This window comes from Urocampus carinirostris, chromosome 13, assembly GCF_059441175.1.
Source record: "Urocampus carinirostris isolate Australia breed hairy pipefish chromosome 13, RoL_Ucar_1.0, whole genome shotgun sequence".
NCBI lineage: Eukaryota > Metazoa > Chordata > Actinopteri > Syngnathiformes > Syngnathidae > Urocampus > Urocampus carinirostris.
Window position 1 is genome coordinate 36357826 of NC_142361.1, and position 19210 is coordinate 36377035.

General features: G+C 39.8%; 1 protein-coding gene across 1 annotated transcript in view; it reads right to left on the reverse strand.

Moving 5' to 3' along the window:
* Nucleotides 1–19210, reverse strand: part of lyst (lysosomal trafficking regulator) — a 104064-nt gene that overhangs the window by 35834 nt on the left and 49020 nt on the right. The window contains exons 16-27 of the mRNA XM_088350872.1: nt 18337–18527; nt 16360–16605; nt 16109–16282; nt 13639–13788; nt 10934–11071; nt 10667–10865; nt 8660–8785; nt 5509–6088; nt 3386–3566; nt 3147–3316; nt 1764–1994; nt 503–669 (exon numbers count right to left, since the gene is read on the reverse strand). Coding sequence (XP_088206998.1) covers nt 503–669; nt 1764–1994; nt 3147–3316; nt 3386–3566; nt 5509–6088; nt 8660–8785; nt 10667–10865; nt 10934–11071; nt 13639–13788; nt 16109–16282; nt 16360–16605; nt 18337–18527 — 2553 coding nt within the window. The remainder of the gene's footprint in view (nt 1–502; nt 670–1763; nt 1995–3146; nt 3317–3385; nt 3567–5508; nt 6089–8659; nt 8786–10666; nt 10866–10933; nt 11072–13638; nt 13789–16108; nt 16283–16359; nt 16606–18336; nt 18528–19210) is intronic.

The following is a 19210-nucleotide window of genomic DNA, read 5'->3' on the forward strand; positions in this document are numbered from 1 at the left end:
CTCTTTTTCTCTTCCTTTGTTGCTCTGTCTCTTTCTCTCTCTGTGTCTTTTAACCTCTTTTGCTCTAACTTCCTTTTTTCCCTTTCTCTCTTTTCTCTTTCTCTCTTCATACACTTTGTGCTTTCTTTCCTCTTCTCTCCTTCCGTCTTTCTCTTTCTCTTTGGATTTCTTTCTTCCTCTCCCTTTCTTTCCCCCCTCTCTCACAACTTTTTAATCTTTTGTATCTCACGCTCTCTTCCTCTCTCTCTCTTTCTTTCTTTGTCCCACCCTCTCTCCTTTTCCGTCCCTCTTTCTCTTATTTCTTTATCTCTCTTTAATCTATTAGTCCGGCCCCCGACAGAATGTTTGTCCTATCGTGTGGCCCCCGAGTTAAAATGAGTTTGACACCCCTGGGTTAAGGTAAGGGTTAGGGGTTAGTGGGTAGAGTTAGGGGTTAGGGTTAAAGTGGGTCAAGGAGGGAAGGGTTAGGGTTAAAATAACATGTAAAAGAAATGGTCCTCACCCTGGGTCCTCCGCATCTTGCTGCTTTGCATGTGACCCAGCAAAGTGACGAGATCCTCGATGATGCGGAAATACTGCGACCCAGAAGAGCTGCAGGAGTGGATCGTCACGGCCACCAACAGCTGCTGGATGTCGCACACCAGGAGCTTGTAATCGTTCAGAGGGATGCTGACGGAAAAAACATTCCAGGGGATTCAGAAGATGGATAGGAATAAATCATGCCTCACAGGTAAGGAATAGCACCTACGTTGTGGAATAATAAAGTATTTAGGAAACAACCAATTGTACAAGTTCTTCCACTTCAAAGGATGAGAGTCCTCCTCTAAATTGTCCACATGATCCCAAAAAAATTCCCCCAAATACTCATCTTGATCATCTAAGGGCTTTTTGGACTTCTAACCGATCTTTTCCTGGATTACCTAAGCGATCTCCAGTTTATGATAGAGTTATTGGATGATTCATAAGCTCTTCAACGTATCCATATGCTCTCCAGCAAACTTCTAAAAGATCCTTTCCTGGATCATCCAAGCACTCTCTAGCAAAATGATCTGTTTGAAGTTTACTTGAAAGCACTTGGATGATACAGAAGCTCCTCAACTCATCCAAGCACTCTCTCAAAAACTTCTAAAATATCCTCTTCTGGACCATCCCAAGCAAGAGGATCCTGTAGAAGATAGCGGTGGAGCGCCAGGATAATCTGTAAAAGGATTTTTCAAAAATTTGTTATAGGTCGCTTAGATGATCCAAAAGAGGATCTTTTAGAAGTTTGATAGGAGCAATGGATTATCCGGAGAGACCTTTTAGGAGATTGCTCGATTGAACTTGGATGATCCAGAAGAGGCTATTTCAGTGGTTGGTTACAGATCACTTAAAATATCTAGAGGAGGATATTTTAGAAGTTGGGTAAAGAGTTCTTGGGTGATGTAGAAAAATACAATTTAAAAGTTTGCTAGAGAGTATTTGGATGATCCAAGGAGGACTCCCATCTTTTGATGTGTGAGAATTTGCACAATTCGTGGTTGACTAATGATCTTTATCCCCACTGTACATCATGCATCATAGATAGATAGATAGATAGATAGATAGATAGATAGATAGATAGAGATGGAGATAGAGAGAGTGAGATAGAGCGATATAGATAGAGTTGGAGAGAGATAGATCGATATAGATAGATACTTTATTCATCTCAGTAGGGATATTCACAACATAGACAACATAGTAGTGTTTTAGTGCGTTGTGATTGGTCGTTTTAGGGACCGTACCATGTCTCCATGCCGTTGAGGGTGGACAGCGTGTTGAAAAGCACGTAGAGCAGGCCGTGATCTAGAAGGACGTCGGCTAGCTTGGGGCAAGCGTTGAGGAGCTGCAGCAGCATGCACAAGATGTTGTGCACTAACGAGTTCTCGCACAAAGAATTCTCAATCAGACCCAAAACCGGAATGATGCAACGCTTCGTGAAAGGAGAGATGTTTTCCATTTCCTCCACATCCAAACTAGACAGTTAGGGATTAGAAGTCCATTCATTTCAAGAGAAAAGTGACATTCGGAGGGATGCACCGAATTTTAAGCATAAGAAAATGCTTTGGTTTCAGCCATAGGAAAACCCCAAAAAGAGGAGAAATTTGTTGTGATGAAGTCACGTCTAAGGTGAGGGGAGGCGTGTGAAGCTGGCTTTCACTACAGCAAATTAGTGTATGTAGCCTCAGCTTATTTTTCATTTTTGTAAACCTAGGAGGATAGAAATGGAGGTCATGACCTACAAAATATTTTTCGTGTGTCCCTCTGCTTCCACATTTTTGCCAGCCACTAGCCGGACTTTGGGTAATCTTTACATGCTAACACATCAGAGTTAACGTTCTACAGTTGAGCAGTTTTAATTCGTAGGCTCATACTTTTTAGCAACATTAAGTCCATTTGACCCCGAGGTTTTTGTGAGCCACTAGCTGGACTTTGGCTAATGTTTGAATGCTAACCCTACAGAGACAGTTGAGCATTTTTAATTTGTAAACACATATTATGTGTGTGACATTTCGATAGTAGTCCCTAAAGTTTTTGTTACCTGTTAGCCTGACTTTGGCTTATGTTTACATGCTAACCCTTACAGAGCCAAATGATGACAGTTGAGCAGTTTGATTCATAAACACGAGCTTTGTGCACGACCTTCGGTAATCTATTAAATTAAAGACAATTTAATTTAATATTTTTCTTATTTCTGTTTGATAAATATGAGAGTGTGGCTCGTTTTTTTGCACCAGACTGTGCCAGCTACCGCTACTTCATCTTCACTTCTGTCCTACTCCTGTTTTCTTGTCACAGTTCATACTCCTTGAAACTAAAGTGGCTGACAAATAAGTAACAGTTTTAATTCTTTATTCCTTTGTTGTTTTACTGATTTTTTTATCGAGCCCTTAAAAAACAATTTTTGTTATTTTATGGGGATTTACAAAACAAAACCTTTAGAATTAGCATCTAGTAATATGGCTAATGACGCTTCTAAGTTATATATTCGGTAAGTCAGTAAACCATAAGGATTTAATTTTTTAATTTACGATTTTGCTGGTTCAGTTTACGGTTTGGGCCCCAAATTTCTATTTCGGTGCATCCCTAAATATAGCAGTACATGAAATATTTGCCAATACACATACTCTTCCTCCAGACCGACTGGCCGTCCAAACAACATCTCCAAGAAGCACTCAACCAATCCCTGACTCCCCTGGTGGATGTAGAGCTGATTGGCCAGCAGGGAGAAACCGTGACTTTTCAAGAACTTCTCCTTCTGCTCCTTGTTGGCTCGGCCAAAGTAGGCGTCCAACAGCTAGGTAGGACGGACAAAATGTGACAATGTAAATCGAATTCAGAACCGATTTGGTTTTGTGAAATGGACCTTCATGACTCCTTGCTGGATGAGAGGTGAAGAGTGGTTGACGAGGACGATTAAAGCCTCCGGTTGGACAAGTTTGTCCATCACGTCCTCCAGCATCAGGTCCGGGAGGAGGAGGAGGACACCCCTCAGAAGGTCGTATAGACCACAGCAGATGAGGACTAGACAGTCCTCTGTACTGGACCTGTAGAAAACAACGCTTGGGATTATCATGTCCGTATCATCTTTAGACTCTTAGGAATCATCTAAAATATATGAAATCAGATAAATTCCATTGTGAACATGAATTGGTGGTCAATTCGTATATGTACATGAAAACTAAATTGAATGAATACTAAACAAAAATCGATAAAGAACAGTTATTCGGATGAAATCAAATTATTTTTTTTGTGGCCTCGTCAAAATGAAACAGGAATGTATTTTTTTCAGAAATAAAGATGAGATTCAAATAAGAAAATAAATCTGCCTATGAAACAAAACAAAAAAACATTTTCAACTTTAGGATATTTTTTTCATTATTATTTTTATTTTCTTAATTCACTAGAAAAAATGTTTAACATAGTAAAATAAACATTTAAACTGTATTCAAAAATATATTTATACAGTTAAATCTTTTACAATGTTTTCTAGAAAAACAAAAAATAAAATAAGATAAGATTTTTGTAAGAATAAATGGTCAAACTTGACAATGATTATTAATACTTTTTAGTTATAATTTGGCTGAAAACCTATGAGAATATACTTTACTATGTTTACAAGAACTTTAATCAACAGTCAATCTTTTATTTGATGTTTGCACTTTAGCTAGTCGTCGCTGTTTTGTGAAAATGAAATTGTCATTATTAAAATCGTCCTTCAAGGTTTGAATTGTTATTTAACCCTGGAGAACCCAAGAACCCTTTTCTTCTTGGAAAATGATGGTTGGTTCTCCAAGGTTTAAGAGTAATCATCTTCTAAATCTCTCAATATTGTATGTAATTGGTGCTTTTATGTACAAAAACAAAAAGAACCCAAAACACAGTTGCATAAAGGTTAGGCTAGGCTCCCACAGACACCTATATACGTCAAAGTTCCATATTAGCTAGGCTGCCATACACATGTAGAGACATCAAAAATCCATTTTAGCTAGGATGCCATAGATGTATGTAGACATCAAAGATCCATGTTAGCTTAGGATGGCTGTATACGTCAAAGGTGCATGTTAGCTAGGCTACCGTAGACGACAATAGACATTCTAGCTAGACACACATAGATGGCTACAAATGTCTCATTTTAGCTAGGCTGTCTTGGACAGCAATAGGCGTCAAAGATCAATTCTAACCAGGCTGCCATAGATGGCTAGAGATGTCAACAATTATTTTTAGCTACGCTGTCATTGTCGACAATCAAAGTCAAAGATCAATTTTAGCAATGCTGCCATAGAAAACTTTGGATGTCAAAGATCTATTCTAGCTAGGCTGACATTTATGGCTACAGACCTTCAAGATCAGTTTTAGTCCGACAGCAATAGGCTATGGACAACTAAGATCCATTTTAACGAGGCTGCCATAGACAACTTAAGACGTGAAAGATCCATTCTAGCTGGCTACCACTGACGGGTATAGACATCAAATACCCATAAACTGAGCTGCTATGGAAGGCTGAAGAAGTCACAGGAACAATATTAGCTAGGCAACAATAGACATCAACGATTCATTCTATTTCAGCTGTGATTTACAGCTACAGATGCCAAAGATCCGTTCTAGCTACGCTGCCATAGAAAACTTTAGATGTCAAAGATCTATTTCTAGTGAGGCTGACATTGATGGCTACAGACGTCCAAGATCAGTTATAGCTAGACAGCAATAGACTATGGACAAGTAAGATCCCTTTTCACAAGGCTGCCATAGACAAGTAAAGACGTCAAAGATCCATTCTAGCTAGGCTACCATTGACGGGTACAGGCATCAAATACCCATAAACTGAGCTGCTATGGAAGGCTGAAGAAGTCACAGGAACAATATGAGCTAGGCAACAATAGATATCAAAGATTCATTCTATTTCAGCTGTGATTTACAGCTATAGATGTCAAAGGTCCATCTTAGCAAGGCTGGCAGCGAATCAGTCATGTCTGGAGTTCTACATACCGATCATTGGAATCCGTTTTACTGTGCGCCCTCTCGTATCCGGGCGAGTAGGTATAACTCTCCCAGTCTTCGGGCACAGCGTTTCGATCGGCGGCACCGGGCCATCGGCCGACCGCCAAGGATCCGTTTGGAGCCGGGAAAGCCAAACCAAGACTGGCCAGGTTGCTGTGGCTCCTCTGGAAAGACTGGATCCCCTTGAGACTGTCCGGGCGCCGAGGCGCCTCGTCGCTGGCCCATTCGAACTTGTCCTCGGACTCAGCCACGCCCACGCTGCCCTCCGCCAGGCTGTCCCGGTCGTCCTCCACGCTGATGGACGGCGTCCTCGGAGCGCCTCCGTCGTCCTTCCAGTCGCAGATGGTCTTTGCCGACTCGCAGCTGCTCAAGAGCTGATCGTCGGCCTTTTTCAGGGTCTCGGTGCTGCCCAGGGCCTGCTGGGTTGTAAGTGAAGCCCGTTGGATGTCGCCCGGGTGGGCCAGGCGGGGGGTCGCTAAAGGGGAAGCGTAAGGCGAGGGGGCCAGGCTGGGGGGACGCAAGGACTGATCGTCGCTGCCGAGCTCGGGCGATGGACCGTGGAAGTGGCCTGTGGGGCGACACGTTGGGCATTTTGCCATTCATTTTTCAAATATTACTAAGAGTAATATTTTTTGTCATTGTGAAAGAAACATATTCCAATTATTGTCTTTTTTTATATTGTCTTCCCTTGTTTTTATATTGTAAAGGAAAAAAAAATAAAAACCTCTCTTGACAAAAAAGGAAATAAATGACAAATGATTCAGATAAAATATCTAATATAATGTATTCATAAAATTTAATCTTGCAGGTATAGAAACACATTTTGGAGAAATGTTGTATGTATATTAGCGTTAAGATCTAAGAAAAGAAAATCTAGCCCAGGCCCGTGGGTATCCTCTTAAGACCTGGTGTCCACAAGCGTGGACATAATTGCTGGACCGATTAACTTGATTTGTAGGACCAAGCCTGGATAAAAGCCCAAATTTCATATTTAATTTGTGAGACCCTAAGTAGGAGGAGAGGTGTCTTACGATAACAAACAAAAACCTGCCCTTTAAAATAAAATCTAAGTTCAACAAGACGGAATAAACATTTACATCTTTTGTATTTCTCCTGCAGAGGTTAATATCAACCGACAAGTTTTCATCATTGACAGATTTTTGTAAGAATTTATGGGAATATTTTAAGGCCGTCACGTTTTTACGGTTTGGGCCATACGCCACAGCAGCTTAAGAATATAGCGAGCACTTTAAAAGAAAGAGAGAGTCAGAGAGACACAGAAGAACAATGACAGGTGGGGTGGGGGGAAAGGCAGCAAGAGAGAAGCCTGTGCCAACCTAAACATAATCACTTACATTTTAGGCCGACCTGCCCTAAAATTCGGGACAGATCGGGTTTGAGGTGTTATGTATATAAAATAATAGAAAATAAATCATATAGTCCTATAAAAATGTTTACATTTTGAAACGATTACTAGGCAAAATTTTCAATAGGACAAAAATGGAGGCGAATTTATTCCCACCTTTATCGCCATTGTTAAATTTAAATTTTGGAATGTTAGTGAGGGACTGGAGTTTAGAAAATATAAATATAGATTTATGTTTTTTATCAATGGTTTTCTTCGTTTTTAATCCTTATGGAATAAATTATATATATATATATATATATATATATATATATATATATATATATATATATATACCAGAACCATGTCCCCCTTGTGGGAGGTGGCTAGAGTCTTTTTCTGACTCTTTCTGGGAAATCAATACAGAGGAGGGGATTCCCAGCCCCCTCGCCCAACCCAACTGATGTGTTGGGAGTAATTAGCTGACCAAACCCCCGAATTCCAGCCCCTAATGCCGAGCGCCAAGCAGGGAGGCAATGAGTACCAATGTTGTAAGTCTTAGGTATGACCCGGCCGAGGCTTGAACCAGCGACCTCCCAGTCTCAGGGCGGCGCCCTACCCCAAGGCCAATGGGGAATAAAAACAGAGCAAAAAATAGGGGAAGAAAAAAAAATTCTATATATTCTATCTACCTACCTACCTACCTTGGTCATATCCCTCAAGAGGGGTGACCGACAGCAAGACAAACACGTATACAAAAACAAGGAAAAGAAAAAAAACGGAAAAAGTAGCAAAAACCACAAAAATAAATGACCATGGCCAACCAAAATGCCCAAACACCCAAACATAAAGAGCGCTCGTCTTGGGATCAAGAGATCGCAGTTCGAATCCCGGCTCCTCCGTGTTACATGTCGAAGTGTCCTTGGGTATGACACTGAACCCCTAATACCCCCAATAAGCAGGTTAGCGCCTTACATGGCTGCATGGCCGCTATTGGGAATTGTGAAGCACACTGTAAAGCGCTTTGGAAAGTCATTGACTTGAAAAGGGCTATATAAATGCAGATCATTTCATTTCATTTCACCTCGGCATCCAAGTTGGTCATGCTTTCGTCCCTCCAGATGAAACGTGACACGAGAAAGCGGCCATGTAAATCAGGTCAGGGTGACACAACACACTCTTCTGTTCAACAGCAGGGCCTGACAGCTTTCACTTGTTTACCCCTGCTGCATCATACAGGTGCCCTGCCCATCCCTTAGAACACGTCCAAATATCCCACTATCCTTTTACAACAACTCTCCACTCATTCCTATTACCAACAAGAGCTCTAGCTTCCACTATATATATATATATATATATATATATATATATATTATACATACATAAATGTAATCCTATAAAATCATCCCGCTGGAAAAAGACATATCCCCTCTTTATATAATCTTTTTTAACCTCGTTTACATTCTATTGGTGCAAAGACATACACATGAGAAAAATAGGAATAAAACATTTTTCTTCTTAATTTTCATCCCGCTAAAAGTTTTATTGAGGCAAAACAGAGGAAAAAAAGGTAGATAAATATGAAGAAAAATGTATCTGCCCAATCTTGGTCTTTCTTTGTTTTACTTTTTCACCCTGATAACATCCCTTAAATTAAAAAAAAGATTCCTTGAAACAAAAAAGGATAAAAAAACGGTCTCCATGTTCACTTTTTTGCAATAATGAAATCCGAACAAGGCAAACAAGTATGACGCAAATGTTTTTTCACTCGACAATTGAAAGAAGCGAGCGTACCTTCGTGCGGGCCGTCTGCAAAAACGGTGGGGGAAAGGGAAACCGAACTGCTGGCCGACTTTCCTCCGCTGTGGGAGTGGCGAAGGTGCATGATGGACTGAAGCTTGTCTTGATACAGCTTTCCGTCTGAAAAATCATCAGAAAACAAATCGGGGCGTTCAAAAATGCAAGTATATCGGTTTATTCTTTGAATGTCAGAATTTTACTAAGAGTCCTCAACACAGTGCTGGAGGACAGTTCTGACTCGGGCTACTGCAGCAGAACCTTACGGATGGCCATTAACAAAGCACCAAAAAGTATGGGCTACTCTCTGTCCAGTCTTTAGGACAGTGCCGACTCGGGCTACTGCAGCAGAACCTTACATATGGCCATCAGCAAAGTACCGAAAATGATGGGCTACTCTGTCCAGTCTGGAGGACAGTGCTGTCTCGTGCTACTGCAGCAGAACCTTACAGATGGCCATCAACAAAGTACCAAAAATTATGGGCTACTCTCTGTGCAGTCTGGAGGACAGTGCTGTCTTGTGCTACTGCAGCAGAACCTTACAGATGGCCATCAACAAAGCACCAAAGATTATGGGCTACTCTCTGTCCAGTCTGGAGGACAGTGCTGTCTCGTGCTACTGCAGCAGAACCTAACAGATGGCCATCAGCAAAGCACCAAAAAGTATGGGCTACTCTCTGTCCAGTCTTTAGGACAGTGCCGACTCGGGCTACTGCAGCAGAACCTTACATATGGCCATCAACAAAGTACCGAAAATGATGGGCTACTCTGTCCAGTCTGGAGGACAGTGCTGACTTGGGCTACTGCAGCAGAACCTTACACATGGCCATCAACAAAGCACCAGAAAGTAAGGCCAACTCTCTGTCCAGTCTGGAGGACAGTGCCGACTCGGGCTACTGCAGCAGAACCTTACACATGGCCATCAACAAAGCACCAACGATTATGGGCTACTCTCTGTCCAGTCTGGAGGACAGTGCTGACTTGTGCTACTGCAGCAGAACCTTACAGATGGGCATCAACAAGGCACCAAAAAGTATGGGCTACTCTCTGTCCAGTCTGGAGGACAGTGCTGACTTGGGCTACTGCAGCAGAACCTTACACATGGCCATCAACAAAGCACCAGAAAGTATGGCCAACTCTCTGTCCAGTCTGGAGGACAGTGCCGACTCGGGCTACTGCAACAGAACCTTACACATGGCCATCAACAAAGCACCAAAAAGTATGGGCTACTCTCTGTCCAGTCTGGAGGACAGTGTCGACTCGGGCTACTGCAGCAGAACCTTACACATGGCCATCAACAAAGCACCAAATATTATGGGCTACTCTGTGTCCAGTCTGGAAGACAGTGCTTACTCGTGCTACTGCAGCAGAACCTTACAGATGGCCATCAACAAAGAAAATCATGGGCTGCTATTTGCACAATCTAGTCTGGAGAGCATTGCCGGCACATGATGCCGCAGAAGTCAAGTCGTATTCAGTTGTATAGTACTTAATCACAAAATGTCTCAAAGGGCTGCACGATCAATCATGACACCAACCCCTGATCTGAAACAAAAATGAGTAAGAGACGGGAAAACGATGGACTGCTCTTTGCCCAGTCAAGAGGACAGTACAGGCTCTTTTCCAATTCTAAGAGAAATTGTTCCCTGACACTCCGCAGGATGAAGATGATAAAAAAGACCCAGTGAGTAGACACAAGGTGAAGTAATGGGATTGTCCCCTTTTCCCCCCGTCTTTTCCCTAGGGCCTTCAAAAGGAGAGAAGTCTGCTTCATTCCTCTACAAATTTGAGGAATGTCTAAATTTAGGCTCAAACCCATTACTTCTCCTTCCCCTCCATTGCTCCTTACTCTAACAATGCAAGGTCATAAGGAGACAAAGACTATCCCATTCATTTGCAATGCATAGTGGAAGGGGGAAGAGTAAGGGACATTTTCATCCCAGAGTTCCACGTCTTATCTCGTAACCACCGAAAATAAAAGCACTTCTGTTGTATTCTATTCACCGATGTGCAGTGAAAAGTAGAAACTGGACGGGGTGTGGCAGACATAAGTGTTGGTGGGCGGGTGAACCGCAAGAAGGAAATTGGAAATGAGCTTGAGCAAATTCAGGTCCGGCGGCGATCCCAGAACTTCCTGGATGATTTTTACAAAAGACAAGCAGACTTCCTGCGGGATGGCTGTCAGGTGTTCGTCCCGATGCTCCTGAGGACAAATATTGGACCTTAGATGTGGTCAGGAAATTTTGGGGGGGCATTTCGTCCAATCAGAACCTGTAAAACTTGGCAGGTGAGCAGGAAGCGGTCTACCACTTGCGCCTTGAGGAACTGACGGATGTTCAAGACTTGGTAAGGATGGTGGACCCGGATCAGGATCTCCAAAGCAGCCAGGAGCGTCTCCCACACGCCACACTAACAAAATAAATGACATATATGGAATTTGTTTTGCTTATTCTGTAATGACATTTTATGTTGACGTTGTTACAGTTTTAAGAGCAATATCCCGGATCCAAGTGAAATGTGACGGGTGTGAATAATTTTTATTTTAGATGCGAATTCTTTCTATTAGATGGGAATATTTTACATTTTCCATTGATTAGTCTTTATATTGTATATTTAGCCAACTGGAGTGCAACCGTAATTTTGTTGGAGCAATACAATGATAATAATGGCGATTCCAATCACTTTTCATTGAGCAAAAACAAAGATTACTAGGGGATCTGGGTATCAAACCCTATTATAGTTGCAGTCATGTAAAAAAAAGAGCATGATTTAAATTGTCCCTTAATGGTTAATTTCAAGCTTATTTTGGAATCTTTGTCCGTCCGTATTAAATATATAGTTGCTTTCATGTAAATAAAAAATCTCCAAAATTAATTTTGTTAGAAATAAGTGTTTTATTTTATTCTCCAGGAAAAAAAGAGAATGATGAGGGTTTTTATTTTATATGTGTATGTATAAAATAAGAACAAATAAGTAGTTAAATAAACAATGTATTAGTATAAAGGTATCTTGCAGTAAGAAAAAAGGGAGATAAGTATGTATATCTTGTATGTATATTATAACAATATTAATTACAACAATAAAAAGATAAATAAATTAAAATACATACGTACATATTCATATGAAATAATCTCGATGGGGAACATAAAAACAAAAACAGAATTTGAATATAATTGTATTGTTTGCTTACATTATATTAATATAGAAAATAAATAATTTGAATGAACAAGTAATGTAAACATACAAAATCATCCATTTGGAAAAGAAAATAAATAAGTGTATACATACATTTTATATACAATATCGAAAATAATAATAAATACAAATAATAAATTGATCTAAAATCGTCCCTTCTGAATAAAAAAGGAAACAGTATACATTATATATATATACACACACACACACACACACACACACACACACACACACACACACACACACACACACACACACACACACACACACACACACACACAGGCAATTTTAAATCATCTTTTTTTTAATCCATAATACATTTCGGTCCAGTTGAAAATTTTCCATCTAAATAATATAGCATTGTCCAAAGTTTTAGTCATGGAAAACAATTAATAAAAATGATCTTTACAGTAAATCATGGATCCTCAGTCAAAACTGGTAGATAACTACTAATTCCATGAACTCTTCTACTAACATTCGTGAAGCATTTTAATAATGATGCATGATAAGTGACTTTACGAAATCTTTTTAGTTCACACAAATATAAATCTTATTCGTGTGTTTGCATTTTTAAAACTTTTGAAAATTGGATTTAAGAAATCCATCTATTTTCTTCCGCTTATCCGGTGGTCAGCAGGGAAGCCCAGACCTCCCTATCCCCAGCCACTTCATCCGACGGGATGCCGAGGCGTTCCCAGGCCAGCCTAGAGACATAGTGTCTCCAGCGTGTCCTGGGTAATTCCTGGGGCCTCTTACCGGTGAGACATTTAAGACATTTCAAGGCCTTATTTTTAGAAAAATGAATTCAATGCTTTTTAAGACTTTTCAAGGATCTGTGGAATTCTGTTGTATATAAATCTATGCATAACATTTTTATACGTGTCATTTTTTTGGATTATTATTAATAATAAACAAGTATTCTTTTTGACATTTTAGGTATATTTAAGGTATGTAAATAAAAATAATAATGAAGAAACAAACTGAAAACACCCAAAAACGCCAGGCAAACACCCAGAAAATTTGATTGGGTGAGCTGTTGGGGTGGCCGGATCCTCCTGCACACAGAGCGCACTACCCTGTTTTGTGTCCCTTAAGGGCTTTTCTCATTCTTTGAGCACACACACACACAGTGTCCCCAAAACTTGTTAGTAAGGAAATACTGGAGATTAGAGCCATTGCTGTCCTTGTTTGTCCCCTGCCCACTGCCCGATGATTGCTAGGATGGGCTCCAGCACCCCCGCGACCCTAATGAGGATAAGCGGTGTAGCTAATGAGATGAGATGAGATGAAGAAATAGATCATATATTCATGTAAAGTCATCCTGCTGAATTTTTTGGGATGAGTATAGAAATTTGATGTACATGTATAAAAATGAATACAAAAAATAATGCAATTAAAACATATAATTAAAAAGTATATATGACAGAAAACTATTCATTCTACTCACAATATATTTAAATCCATTTTTTTTCCAATATCATTTTATTGAAAATGCAGAACAATGATGCTTAAAATGGATAGATAGATAGATAGATAGATAGATAGATAGATAGATAGATAGATAGATACTTTATTCATCCCCGAATGAATTGATTACCTGGCATACATTTTAAGTCACTTTTATGATGTCTTTAGGCACAAGATAGACCCCAAGGACCACAAAGTAATATTTAAAAGGACTTCAACCATGGGATCTATTTAAGAAGGTTCATTAAACATTTTTTAATTAAACCCAGATCAATTATTGGCTGTGTAATAACCTTAATTACAGCAGGGCCTACCTGTGCTTTGGCCCAGACTTTCCAGTCCAAGAGGATGTCTGAGAGCAACCTGATGTCCTGCACCACGGCAATGGATTCCGTGTCCAAACGGAACTGACCTTCCTCAGTCAGGACTAGGACGGGTCCGCTGCAACACCCGTCCAACAAAGTCTAGAGAACAAACACCATGTGTCAAATTACCGTAAATTCGTATTAAAACGCGCACCTGATTAAAAGCTGCATGCTCAAATTTTGTCTTGGTACGGGTCGCACAGGATTTTAAGACGCAGGCTTCAAGGGCCATAAAAATGAACTCTTTCACGTCCATTATCTTACATTTTAAGCCCGGGCCTTCAGATGCGTCGTTTTCAGTTTCGCTCAGAGTTGCTTATATCACGTGTTTTTGGATCGTGTGAACATTCAAGATGGTGATTAGGAAGATGAGCCCATATTCACGACTGCACTGAAAAGTTGAAAGAGGCCCGGATCGCATAAAATGCAAAACCTATATTTCTTAAAAACAGCGCCAGGGCAACCCCATACTGTGAAGAATAGTGCCAGATTGCAACACAGACCCTGGAGTCATTTTTTATTTTTGTCTTTGGCAGTTGCTGCGCTAATGGACCAGATTACGTACACTTTTTATTCTTTCTCGAAGATTAAAGGAAACTTAAGTCCCCTGACATTGACGCAGATGATACGTTTTTGAAATATGTCTTCCACTGCTGTTCAAATCAGATTTCTAAATTGAGGACTCGATTTGTGGGTGAAAAAGTTGAAATATTGTGTGTATGTTGTAAATCAAGCCTATTGGATGATTTAATCTGGGTTGTCAATATTTTACAATAAAATAATTTAACTTAAAATAAAATTCATAAATGTCAAAAAAAAGAAGCAAGTTTCTAAGTCATTTCTATCAAGTGTTTCGAGATTTTTGAAAGGGCGGCGAGAGGGCAGGGTTGAGTTTGCATAGCATGGTGAGTTGGTTTATGTGTAGAACTAAATCCACTCAACCGCTAAAATAAACCAGTTAACACATTCAATGGCAAACATGAACCCCCCCAATTGTATGTGAAGAAATGTGTTGCATTTAGAAAAGATCCGCTGTCATCCATGGTTACATGATGTAGGGTAAGTTACTAATGTAGGCAATCATAATACTAAAAAACAAAGCTACAAATTTGGAGTTGACATTCTATTACTGATCAGAACAGAAAGTCGAAATCCAGACCCAGAGCCAGACAGTTTGACATCCCTGTTGTAAATATTCAGTAAAGTACTCTCTTGTAACTATAGCAATATGTTATGGATAAGAGCAGCTCGCCCTTTTCCTTGGTGCGATTACAAAAAAAAGAATAAGCCGGACCATGTCTAAAGCCGCAGTGTTTAAAATGCAGCAAAAAAGTAGAGGCTAGTAGTGTGGAATTTACGGTATACGCAAACCTATGGTGTAAAACGTAGAAGGGGAAAAGTAACCTGCATCAGTGTTATTTATACGACACAATGCTTGGTAGCAGTGTAGAACATTAACCCCTTCACGTTCCTGTAAAATTCGCCTAAAATCCAAGACGTACCCAAAGTAAAGTGAATGGTTTTCTTGAATTGTTTGGAGAATTTGGACGGTCTTGGTCCCTTTTGAAAGGTAAGATTCTGAAGTTATGTCCCAGACTCAAATAATCACTGCAAGTGCTACTAATATTGAGTCATCCGAGTTGGAACACACAGAAAAAGATGTTTTTTTATTCTTGCCTGGACCCAGGTCAAATTTGATCATAATCTGAGAAACTAAACATTGTTTTTTACACGCCTTTGTAAACGTATGTCAAAGCGTTTCCAAAAGTGGCCATTTGGAGACGACCGGTTTACTGCCCTAAAAACTTTGCAATCGTGTATTTTACTTCAACCAATATTTATACATTGTACAATATTTGTAAATGCTTGACTTTTCTTTCCAAAAATTAATCCATGTTTATGCACACTTGCATTTGGAAGTCTGTTTATTTTTTAAAGGGAATTATGGAGCGAAACAAACTGATTACGACAAGGATCGTCATTCCATGCAGGAATGCTTTTAGGTGTTTTTTTTTCTTTACTTTTTTTTTAAATCTGTCGGCATGATCGTCTGTTTTGGAGCAAATATTTTACACGATTGAATTCAGTGGCTGGTCCTGAAATTACGACACCACGTTTGCAAAAAATGATCTCATTAGCTGAGTACCAGGGGATGTTTCTGGTGAGCTATTCCAGCTATATAATTTATTTCTATAGCATATCTTGAATCCCAAGAGCTGAATCCTTTCAAATATATGTGGCATGAGGTATTTCAGTGACTGGGGACATTGTGAAGACTTGACTGTCTTTATCAACAGTCTGATGGCTTGCCAAGCGGGACGTTAGGGGTTAATAAGGGTGTGGTCCCGACTATCGAAATTTCGTCCTAGAAAACCAAAACGGTCATTTATGTGCTTTGCAGATGATTTATGCTACTCACTTTGAGCATATGATACCCAACGACACACTTGGGCTTGATGAGAACTTGGTGTATCATGGAGTAACCATGGTAACAATCCATTTCATGAATGCGATGCTGGTTGAACTTGGACAGAGACAAAAGTATCTGCAAGGCCAAAGCTTGGGTCATCTCACGGTCGCTCAACTCCACGGTCTGAGGAGAACAAAATCCGACTTAAAGATATCTATCTTCTCAATCATCGCAATAAAGGAATTTTTGTTTCGTCCCACCTGAGCGAAAAGAAAGACGATGTTTCCCGTCCCGCCGATCTTATGGAGGACGCTCTGCAGGCCTTGGGTTTCGATGGGCTGTAACGCCTTGAGAGCAGCGGGTTCCAAAGAAAGACTTTGGACTTCTCTGGAACTGAAGGGTCTTTGGGTCACAACCGTCTTGGCTTGTCCTTTCAGTCTGATGACGGGTTCGTAGATGGTGTAGACCCGTGGGCTGCTGGGGGCGTAGACCACTGCCAGGCTCTCCTGTTATCAGATTCCACACAAATTGAAATGAATTGGACTGATTTTGTAGAAAAAATAGGAACAAAGACTTTCTGCTCTTTTCCTCTTACAATCACCAAAGCTCCCTCCGCAAAACCATTAGCCCGGGGGTCGGGAAAGTAGGGCTCGCAAGCCATAAATGGCTCTTTTCGTGAGTATATAGCTCGGAGTTAAACAAAGAACCAATGCAATTTTTTATATATTACGTCTCATAGAGCAGATTGTCACATAGGCGAAGGCGAGACAATAATGAGGGTTCAGTGCATATAGGACACAGTTTTAACTACAGTTTACAGTCAAGGTGTCATGCCAACAGACCCTGTGGCTGTAAATTGCTAAATAAACCTTTATAAGAAAGATCATTAAGCAATCTAAGTTCATTGTTGAGAGACTTTAGGATGAAAAGCCACAGAAACTTTAACCGAAAACAAACGTTTAACCCAGAAGCTCTAGCAAAGCACCTAGAGCAATTTGATGGGGTAAAGCGGTAGGAATGGGAAGAGCTATACATAGGGCACACGCACTCTTCTTTGCCCAGCGCCGTCTGCACTGAAGGTAAATACGTCGGTATCCTCATTTGCAGTATTTGTGACATTTTTACAAAAGAGCTTTGCTTGCACCTTGTTTTGAAACAATTTTTCAGGACAAAACTGCCAGTCAAAATGAGCCTTGACACTCTAATGTTACTGCGGGAGGGAGACCAATTCTAAGTGGTATATTTTCTATTATTATTTTTTCAGTTTTTTTTTAAATGATCTAACATCACACAGTGAAATAAAATGCGCAGAAGAGTAAGCTTTTGTCTGGAGAGCGGGTTTAGCGGATTTGTTGATTTTTTATTTTGTTTTAAATATATGGTGTGGCTCTCTCCCCCAAAATAATACAAATAAAAATATTCTTGCTTTTATGGCTGTTAGGGTCAAAAAGGTTTCCGACCATTTCTGAAAATTGTGTGTGAAGGCAAAAAAGCTCAATGGATTTGATGGAAGTATTAAGTATAGGGTTGAATGAGTGACAATTATAAAATAAGCTGAATATAGCACATAAAAGTTTGAAAATGTGATAAAGCCAGTGAGAATATTAAAAATACCAAACAGTACCAAAATGAACTGAAAAGTGAAAAACACCAAAAGAAAACTGAAAAGTATAAAAAAGTTTCGAACAATTTGTAAAGCCCGTTCAAGGTTTCTCATTTTCCTCGTGCTGAGGTTTTGAGTTTTTTTCTTTCCTGCATGTTGCATTAAGATCAGGGGATCATGTCATTGTAACTCGTGCGGTCCTTTGAGACATCTTGTGATTAAGGACTATACAAATAAATGTGACTTGACAAGTACTGAAAAGTATGTACAAGTACTACGAAGCTTGAAAAAGTACCTAAAGTAATAAAACGTGTGGAAAAACTACCTGAAACTGAAAAATGAATATGAAAATGAAGTACTAAAAGTGCTTAAAAAATACTGCAAAATTGAAAAAGTTGTGAAAAAAAAGTAAAAGGAAAAACTAGTTTCAAGTAGTTTAAAGTACTGCAAGGTACGAAAAAGTTGTGAAAAGTATTAGAAATTACTGGAAAGTATGAAAGATACTGAAATATAGTTGAAGTACTAAAAAATACAGGAAATCGTTTATCGGCTGAGGTTTTTGCGATCATTCTGTAAAGTAACTTCCCTTCAACAAACCATCCAATTATTTTTTGTCGTTTTGATAGAAACTTACAACCAAAGCAGCGGTGTCCACCTCCTTGCTTTTCATCAGAAGATCTCGAACTCTGGCACACTTGAGTGCTTCCTGAGTAATAAACTTGGAGAAGGACCCCGTAGGTCTCCCGTAATTGCACGGCATAATCGAGGTGAGGTCGGGTCCGCTGGAGTACAGGAAGAAAGCTTCTTCCGATCCGACTCTGGCTCCTGGAAAAAAACAAGCTTAGAAAGAATGTATTTTATTCCTGAAATATTTACTAATCTTCCAAAAAAATTGACTGCACTTTTTCCCAATCATCCATTCCAAAATTATCGGAGTTAGAATTCTTATTGATTGCAGCCACAAAATAAAGGAAGCTCTAAATAATTCAGATTCAGATTCAGATCTACTTTATTGTCATTCTAGTACACATGTATACAGAACGAAATGTCGATACATCTGACCCGCAGTTTCCTTGAATGTACAGATATAAATATAAATAAAATGTTGCATTGAGTTGGAGTATTGAGTACTAATAATATACTAAATAATTATGGCTATGTATAGTATTTTACAGTAGTGCAAAGAGTGCAAGAGGAGCAGCTAACCAGATGTGCAAAATGGGCAGTCAGGTAAACAAGTCAGGTAAACAGTAACAATAACACTGTGGTACAGAGTGCAGAGGAGAACAGCTGTGCAAGGAGTGGCTAGCTATAAAGAACTGCCGGTAGTGCAAAAAAGTCAAACAAAACCAACACATGTACAGATTAGCAGCAGTTTAGATTTACTATGTGTTTGATTGACCATTTAACAGTCTAATGGCCAGAGGGACAAGACTATTGTGGAACCTGGTGGTCCTGGATATATAAATAAGATATAAATGAGAGCTCAATGCCATTGTTTCCCCTCA